The sequence below is a fragment of the Vigna angularis genome, chromosome 8 (assembly GCF_016808095.1).
Source record: "Vigna angularis cultivar LongXiaoDou No.4 chromosome 8, ASM1680809v1, whole genome shotgun sequence".
Lineage (NCBI taxonomy): Eukaryota > Viridiplantae > Streptophyta > Magnoliopsida > Fabales > Fabaceae > Vigna > Vigna angularis.
Genome location: NC_068977.1, coordinates 21,803,852 through 21,813,327, shown reverse-complemented (window position 1 = coordinate 21,813,327; position 9,476 = coordinate 21,803,852). Strand labels below are relative to the sequence as shown.

Sequence of the window (9,476 nt, the reverse complement as noted above, 5' to 3'; positions counted from 1 at the left end):
GAACACAGACTAATATATATACAACATGTTTTTTGGAACCTTTTAAAGTGATTTCAGTTAAATGTCGATAGTCTGGAATCTTGATTAACACTCGTGATACAATAGAAGGATGGAGTTTTTGTGAAGAACTAAGCTCGTGGTGTATGATACCTTTCATTTCATAATTGTGGTTTCTCATATTTTTAATTAATTACAATATAACTTATCATATTTATCAATGAATCAATATTTTGTTTCCAATTTGTTTATATAGCCCTTTCCCCCTGCCGCAACAACTGTTAATGCTAATGCTTTGGCTGGTTCGATGGCGAATGCCTTTTGTAATCAGTGTCTATCTTGACCAAACTTGCCACAGTTGTAATACTTGACCTACACTCGTTTGCAAAGTATTGCAAGACCGAGACAAAGGGGGAGACGAATCTCGTTACTGAAGATGCAGAAGAAGATGTAAAAGAACTATTGCTGGCAAAGAGCTCGGATACAGTGGACATGGAAAATTCCGTCTCAATATTGGATGAAGTGATCTCGATAAAAAGTGCGACAAATATGGAAAAGGTACTCAAACAAAAAAATGAAGAGATTCAGCGGATAGGGATGCTTCTGGATGAAGCTAATGAAATTATGAATAAACAGAGGGTTGAGCTTGAGGAGTTGAAGAAGACGGCTCCTGAAAAGGAAGAGAAAGCATCTAGCGTTATTGAACTAGATAAAAATAGGGAAGAAGATGAAGAAGAGATGAAGGATGATGAGATTTCTACCAACTCGGTATGGTATCTAGATACTGGAGCAAGCAATCATATGTGTGGGAACGAGAATTTTTTTTATGAACTCACCAAGGTGGAGGCCAAATTTGTGTCTTTTGGAGATGACTCCAAGGTGGCTGTGAAAGGGCATGGAACAATTCGACATATTCAGATTAATGGACGAGTTGGAGAGATTAGGGATGTTTATTATGTTCTGGAGTTGAAGAGCAATATTTTAAGCATGGGTCAGATAATTGGAAAAGGTAATTCAATTTTTATGAAAAATCAGGTACTATATTTAAAGGATAAGCATGGTCGTTTAACAATCCAGGTAAAAGCAAAGAAGAACCAGTTGTATGAATTGGAGCTGAAAATCTTGGAGAGAAGATGCAAACCCGGAGTAGGATGATGTACATGTCGAACGAAGGAAGGAAGAATTTAAGTTTACGGGGGAGTTCATAAATTTTAGGGTTTTATTAATAATTTTGTTTAAATCTTATTTCATTAATTTTTGGGTATAGTAATAATTAGTTTAACTTGATAGAGATAAAATAGGAACTCGTAATTATGATTTTTGGTTTATCTAAGTACAATATTATTTTATAATAGATTAAGAAGATTTTATTTTTAAAATAGTTGATATGAAGTTTCCAAGAACACCTCCAACAACTCCTAGGATTGATTATCTGATCATGAGCAGTTTATGAAAAGACTCTGGCATGCTCCTTCGATGGAGGAGGTAACTTTGATTGTTATTTTGTTTAATTTTAATGTGATCTAGGTATTCTTGAAACCAATGGTTTTTCTGCTCCAAAGCTGTAAAGGAATATTGATTTTGTACTTTTTGGTGATTTTTTCTTATTTATATTTTTCTTAGAATCTTCCTCCAGTATTTATATTTATACGTAAACATTAACATTTACGTATATTTTAGGTTCCTGAACCATATTGACATCTGATGTGTAACAAACTTCAGTCAGCAAATAACAAGGGTGAGCTAAGTTATTCTGGTCTTCTATTATCGACATTTTCTACTACAAACATATTATTTAATTAAGATCACTATTTTTTCCTTGATAAATGTTTCTATCCGTTATTGTTTTTTTGTTATTATATAAGTTTCTGTTTTCACTCTAATGGTTATGCCCCGATATAAAAGAAATAAATAACAAAAAAAAAACTCTAACAATGCAATTACTGTTTTTGGGTACAACAATGTAATTATCACTATTTCCAGGGAAGAAACATATTAACTAAAGTTTTATAACAGAAAACTTAGGGATGGCAAAAAAATCCGTACCCGTGGATATCCGCGGATAAAATCCACGACGGATAGTTGATACCCGCGGATATTTACTACCCGCAACTCGCGGGTAGCGGATATTTTAATACCCGCTTATAAACGGGTCGGGTGCGGGTATTATACTATCCGTACCCGCGAATACCCGCTACCCGCAAAAAATAAAAATAAAAATTTAATTTATATTTTATTAAGTTAAATTTAATTAAAATTAACATTAATTTATATTTTACAAGATTAAATTTAATTAAAATTGAATTTATATTATATTTTATATATTTTTTGTAATTCTATTTAAATTATTTTAATAATTTATTAAAATATATATATTTTTTAATATTTGCAGGTATCCATGGATATCCGCGGGTTTTAAAATATCCGCGGATATTTTTTAAGCGGGTATCCATGCGGGTAACCAGTCGGATAGCGGGTGGATTTTTTTTTGTCGGGTCGGGTTGCGGGTAGACACTATCCGTGCCCGACCCAACCCATTGTCATCCCTAAGAAAACTATACATATAGAAATAACATAGTATCGTTTAAAATCTCTAACAATGAAAGACAAAAAACATAATGGTTGTATTGTTACAATGAAAGACAAAAATCTCCACACCTCGCCTTTTTTCTTTCTGCATCCTTAATCATGCTTGAAACAATCATATGAGTGAAAAAAAGACTTTCGGCCTTATTCTTTTGATGGATTTGAGAGAGAGAATTTGAGGAAATTTAAGAGGATTTGAAGATAATTGTTTTGTTATTTTTTTGAGCAAATTTTAAGATAAATGAGAGTGAATTTGAAAATAAAATTTATAAGAATTAGTATAAAATTGTATTGAAATGACAAATTAAAAAAAATTATTTTCTAATTCAATCTCATTTACTTTTAAATTCACTCAAAAAAACTATAAAAAAAATTATGTTCAAATCTTCTCAAATCCACTCCTTCAAATCCCCTCAAAAGAACAGACCTTCATGATGACAAAATTTAAAATATAAATCTTAAAACGACATCCTCAACTTTCATGATAGAGGTTGGATCATTCTAATGACCACTATTATTATCTAATTTTGAATATAAAATTTGTATGTGTTTCAAGTGTTATATGAACATGATTATTAGTCTATATTAAAAAATAATAAAGTATAACGATAATAAAATATGAACCTAAATTATTTGAGACATAATATCTACAATCAATATTGCGGGATAGGTCATTATTTAACATTTATAATTTAAATTCGATTAAAAATAATTAAATATAAAAAATAATGTTGAGGGAAATATATATATATATATAAATTGTATAATGCGTAGGAAAAACTTACCTTAAAAAAATAGTTACTCTAAAACAACTTCACAAAGTATAACGATAATAAAATATGAACCTAAATTATTTGAGACATAATATCTACAATCAATATTGCGGGATAGGTCATTATTTAACATTTATAATTTAAATTCGATTAAAAATAATTAAATATAAAAAATAATGTTGAGGGAAATATATATATATATATAAATTGTATAATGCGTAGGAAAAACTTACCTTAAAAAAATAGTTACTCTAAAACAACTTCACAAAGAAACATCTTTTGATTTTTTCAACGGATTAATATTTTATATGAGAATGAATTTTATAAAGTGAATAGGTATTTACATACACATGTACGAACTTGACATTCAAAAGAACATACACGGAGCGTCTTATATGGTTAAAAGATGAAACCAAAGATAGAGTTTAATTGAGTAAATGATGAAATAAATTCAGAAAACATAGTGGATCCAACTCTAATCTATTAAGGGCAAAATGAAACAATTTATCATTAAGGGAAGTAAATGAATTTGAAAATATTAATAAACAAAGCTAAATTGAGAGTATTATATATGTAAAAGAGAAAACAAAACTAAAATTAAAAGGAATGCAAATCCAACAATATTACTAATTAGTTCTCCTGCTTAATTTGGGTTAACAGGTGACAGAGAGCAGTTGTAAGGGCTGATTTTGATGTCAATGATGCTTGTAGTATTCCAACAGCCTGCACCAACAATCGAACTTTACTTCACATAACATAATATTCAGAGATAATGTGATAATATTGAACACAAATTTATATGTATATAATTAACTTTTTTCACTTTCCTATACCTCCTTGATGCCAATGCTAAACTCTTTCTCTTCCAAGTCACTGAAAGGAATGCTCATAGTTGCAAGTAAAGATATAACAGAAGTTGCCGTCATTGGCGTCACAACTAAATCATCTGTTGCCATGTACATTGTGGGCCCTTTCACAATATTTTTACAATTTTTTCTATTTAATATAGGATCAACAAATTCCACATCTGTAAATCCTCGGACACTTTTTCCATGTCTCGGTGTTAGAAAACAGGCCGTTAAATATGGATCGGTACCTGCTCCATATATAAAGGTGGAATATTTGATCTCAGTGCAACAAAAATATTTGGAGCCGAAAATTGGAAACAGCTTGTTACTTACTAGGAACTGTGGGACAAGACCAGGATCAACAAGCTTATTCTTTACATTATCTGCTGTCCAATAATTTTGATCTAAATTAAGAATGCTCTTGTACATACAAGAAAAGCCCTCCATCAAATGTACCACTCCTCCTAAAGGAATTCTCAGCAAACTAATAAGAAAGTCTGCAAAATCTTCTTTTCCATGAGCAAACACTATCTTCCCGTTTGATTTTCTCTGCACTATCTTCACGTTGATTTTGAAGCTATCATTTTCATTCACATCGAAGGGAGGAAATTCAACCTTTCTATATTTCTCAATACTCGGTTTTTCTAAGAACAAACCTGTAAGAGTCATTGTTGAGTTCAAACAACTTTTTAGCAGATCTATTACCTGTAAAAATTATAAACAACAAAGGTAATCGTCACAAGTCCAAATCAGTCCACCTAGGTCATAAGCCTTACCATAATCACATAGGAAATGACGAAAACCAAAAGCAGTATAACATTTGTAAATAAAAGAAACCTGATTTTTGGTTATAGTAACCGTCATTTTATTCACCGAAGACGGGCTTTCTATTCCACAACTTTTGAACAGATCAAAAAATGCATTCAATGAGTTTGGCACAACTTTCAAATCGTCCGTGATAAAAAAAGTATCATCATCCTTAACAAAACCATCAATGAAAGAGCTACTTTCATGAGAAATGGGTTTGTCCAACATTTTCCCACATCTGCATCTTCTATTCTTGAACATGCTTATTAAGATCGGGCTTTTACTTCGACAATTGACTAGGTTGTTACAAACGAAATACTCTGTGGGCTCTGTGTCGTCCATTTTCAGTTTCAGTCTCTTACAATAACGTTCCATTGAATTCTTGGGTCGCAGGATCATTTGTTTGCACGAATCTGTACTAAGAAATTCTTTGTCTGGATTTTCCACACTCCGATAGAGTGAGGTAAGTGATCCAACTTCAATTGGTTGCATATTTGACTCCTCACGCACAAGTCTTACAATAGTTCCCAAAGGCAATGTGAGCAAACTAATGAGAACATCCACAAAGTCCTTCTCGGCCTCTGCAAATACTACTTTGTTCCTTTCTTTGATTACCACAAGCTTCAAGGAAATCTGCTGTTCAGGTTCGGTTGTGGCCATTGTGATCAGCCAAGAATGAAGTTTCTAGGAGAATAGTTTATTTTCTTTCTTTTGAAAATATCTTTCTTGTGTTGGAAATATTTCTACTAAAATGTCAAGTATTTATATAGAAATGTGACTCCCATTGATGAATTGTTTTGTGTTGGGATTGGCTTTGTGAAGAGAGATTCAAGGGAAAGAAAAGTAAGAAAGAGAATAAGCAGATATTGGTGAAATAAGACGGTGACACACTTTTCAATTTGCACGTGTGTCCGTTGGCTTTTCGATTGCGAGGTGTCATTTTTATGAGTCCTTCGTAATGAAGCATTTGGTGAAGATGGTGCATACAGATCGTTTCAATAACTTCCTTGGAAGGGTAACATTCATAAATAATGATTGATGAGATTTTGAGAGACACATTATTAATGCTTATTTAATAACATTACAGCTACTACATTGATAAAGTAAAAGTAAACAACTAATTTGAAAATTTATTAAAAAGGTTGTCGTATTGGGATAGGCTTTGTCAAGAGAGATTCAATGAAAGGAAGTGTGACAAAGAGAATTAACAGAGATTGGTGGAATTAGACGGTGACATTATTTTCAATTTTGCATGCTGTGCCCGTTGGCTTTTCGATTTCAACTTCCTGGGAAGGGGAACCGAAGAGTCAGGTGGTGGAATGCATAGGTTAATGTGATAAACATTCATAAATAATGGTGGATGAGATTTTGAGTGACACAGTATTAAAAGAATTCAGATTAGTATGACTGCTTATTTTAATAAAAATACAGTTACTATATTCATAAAGTAAAAGTAAACAACTAATTTGAAATTTTATTAAACAGGTTGTAGTACATCAAATAAAATGGAGGAGGCATCACCACACTTGATCCATAAAGAAATTAAAATCAAATCAACAAGAAATTACATTGAATTGTGACACTATGTTGTCATTAAGTTGTAACGTTTGAGAACAAATTTAAGTCTAAATTGTATTTTTGAGTTTAGGATTTAGGACTTGATAACATTTGTATTAGTATTATACTAATGTCACCTTTGTTTAATCTTAAACACTAATAAGATGATTTAGTCAATTATAAGTTGAAGTTAACTATTTTTAACTTTTTTTAATAAATACAAATATTTGTATTAAAAAATATTGATGTTAATATCATATTTATATTAGATTTAGTTTACAATTAAAATAAATATTCAAAACTAATATGACTAATATTGACTATTGGCACTAATATTCTTATTTTTAGTATTTATATTTATTTTAGTATTAGATACTCGTATTAATTTTACTGGTTTATTATTTATGTAAGTTAGTGTCGATAGTTTTTCATATTTATTTCATGTTGATTAAAACTAATGTTAATTTTATTTATAGGTTACGAATATGTATGTTTTTATGGCAATGAATAAATATTATATGTTGTCATTTTTAATCTTGACTTATTTTTAAAGATGATAAATTTTTTCACCCATAATTTTTCTCATTCTGTTTTTATATAAATCTTATAACAGTCATCCTCTTTATCCACGTTTATCTCTTTTATTTTATTCATCTACAACCGTTTTCTTCGTTCACATCATCTCCTTCATTTACATGCGTCTCTTCCAACTCAAAACTTATTCTTTCTATGTTTTTATTTTTGTTGAAGAATGAAATGTTGTTATTTTTTTTTTGGAATTATTAGCATTAGTATTAATTGTAACATCCCGAATTAGAAGAATTATTATACTAATTTAAAATTGATATTACGAATAACACAACTAAGTATATAACCTGTGCATTATAGTATTTCTCATAAATTATATAATAAAGTTTTACACAAAACATAATTTTAAAGGAAACATACATGAACAACTCCTTTTAGACATACCACTTATGAGTTATCTCACTACAAGCAATCGATATCGCGACGGGATGACGATCTAGAAAAAACACCGGTTTGAAAAAGAGATTTTGGAGTCGCCACCATAAAATGATAAGGCATGACCTACAAGAACCAGATTTTAGGTTTGAGAGTCGGTTATGTGTTGAGAAGGTATTAACACCCTACAACGCCTGCCCGAAGGCATTACCGTTAACGAAATACACGAATGTGATATGATTTTCAAAATGTTTAACTATCCCCGAAAAACAACAATCTAAATAAACAAAATATATTTTTTAGTTTTTTGAGCCCGACAAGGATTGACTTTACTCCTACTTATTCTCATTCAAAATGATAAATTAGGGTTACGTAGTTCTTTTGATACTGTTTGACAAGTTTGTTTGGAAATAGTTTGAAAATTTATTTTGAAATAATTTTGGATATTTGGGAAGTGAACGTGACAAGAACTAGCCTTGCTCCTACGTATCTCCACTCTTGACGGAGAATCAAGGATCACGTAGTTCTGGCTAGAAGATTGTTTGTTTGAAAATGTGCATGTTTTTAGTTTTTAAAGATTTTAGATTTTTTTTGGTATTTTTGAGAAAAAGAAGGTAATGAGTACTGAGTCGATGCAGACAGTAACACGAATACTCATACCTTTATGATGGTATTTAAATATTTATTTTTTAATTATTTTTAAGAAGAAAGAATGGTGTTGAGCACTAGAACGATGCGAACGATCACACGAGCGCTCAACCTTTAAACCAATATTTAAATATATTTTTGATTATTTTTAAAAAGAGAAAGAAAGGTATTAAGCATCAGGATGATGCGAACGATCACACGAGTGCTTGTACCTTTGAAAAAGTATTTAATATATATTTTTTAATTATTTTATTTTTAAAAGAAAGAAAAGGTATTGAGCACTAGGACGATGCGAACGATCACACGACTACTCATACCGTTATTTAATGTTTTAGATTACAGGTATTACGTAATAGGCTGATGCGGATGATCGCACGAGTACTCATACCGTTATTTAATTATTTAGGAAGACTTGAAAGTATTGAGTGCTAGGCTGATGCGGACGATTGCACGAGCACTCATACCATTACTTAAAATCTTTTAAGATTAAGGATATTAAGTATTAGGCTAATGCAAACAATCGCACAAGTACTCATATTATTATTATTTTAAAAAGAAAGAGAAAAGGTATAAACACTAGGATGACGCAAGCGATCACACGAGTGTTTAGCCTTTTAAAACATATTTTTGTTATTTTTATTTTGTAATTTTTATGTATTTTTCATATGGATAGATATAAAATAAAATAAATAAAAAAACAGCTCAGGCCCAAACCATATTTTGTTTGCAGAAACAGAATTGGCTTAAGCCCAAACGGAATGAGAGTACCAAGATGAGAAATGGGGTGTGTGGATCAGAAGAGAATTTTTCTCTCTTTATTTATTATTTTTTTTACAAAAAAAAGGCTAGCCCAGAAACGTAAGCCCCCTCCCAGCAGAAACTTTAGGGTTCTCACATTCTTCCCCTCATTCCACCATTCAGAAAACCTAGAGACCTAGAGTGTCTCTTCCGAACGAGGCAGCCAAAGGAGGGATTTGTCTCCTCCGCCCGCTCACGCACACGCGCCGCCACCTCTGTCGAAACCGACCGCCGCGAGTCGTGGCCCAAGGCGTCGCAAGCACTGCTGCTTACCGCCGAGATCATCACCGACCATAGTGTCAGGCCCTCCTTTCCTTCTCTTCTTCCCGTGTTAAAGAAGCTCTCACGCTCCTCCAGCAATCGTCGTTTGAGCAATCTCGACTGCCTTGAACCAGGGCACCACCAACGCCACAGGTCACGGCCAAGGTCGCCACCAATCATCGTGTCGACGTCCTCTACCGCCACGACCAAATCCACCTCTACCCCTAAAACCGTCACC

At 32.0% G+C, this 9,476-nt stretch overlaps 1 protein-coding gene across 1 annotated transcript; it reads right to left on the bottom strand.

The window, feature by feature from the left end:
• Window positions 1–3,963: 3,963 nt before the first annotated feature.
• On the bottom strand, window positions 3,964–4,873 carry LOC108344254 (uncharacterized). The gene is made up of 2 exons (XM_017582718.2): window positions 4,190–4,873; window positions 3,964–4,079 (listed from the first exon to the last, which is right to left on the bottom strand). The coding sequence occupies exons 1-2, from the start codon at window positions 4,871–4,873 to the stop codon at window positions 3,987–3,989; spliced, it is 777 nt and encodes a 258-aa protein (XP_017438207.1). The 3' UTR covers window positions 3,964–3,986.
• Window positions 4,874–9,476: the final 4,603 nt, after the last annotated feature.

What these genes read in the sequence shown, in the direction of transcription:
- LOC108344254 (XM_017582718.2), bottom strand. Translation starts at nt 4,873, where the DNA reads ATGACTCTTACAGGTTTGTTCTTAGAAAAACCGAGTATTGAGAAATAT. An exon ending in TTAGCATTGGCATCAAGGAG is followed by an intron (nt 4,080 to 4,189) that starts GTATAGGAAAGT and finishes TTGTTGGTGCAG; the next exon opens with GCTGTTGGAATACTACAAGC.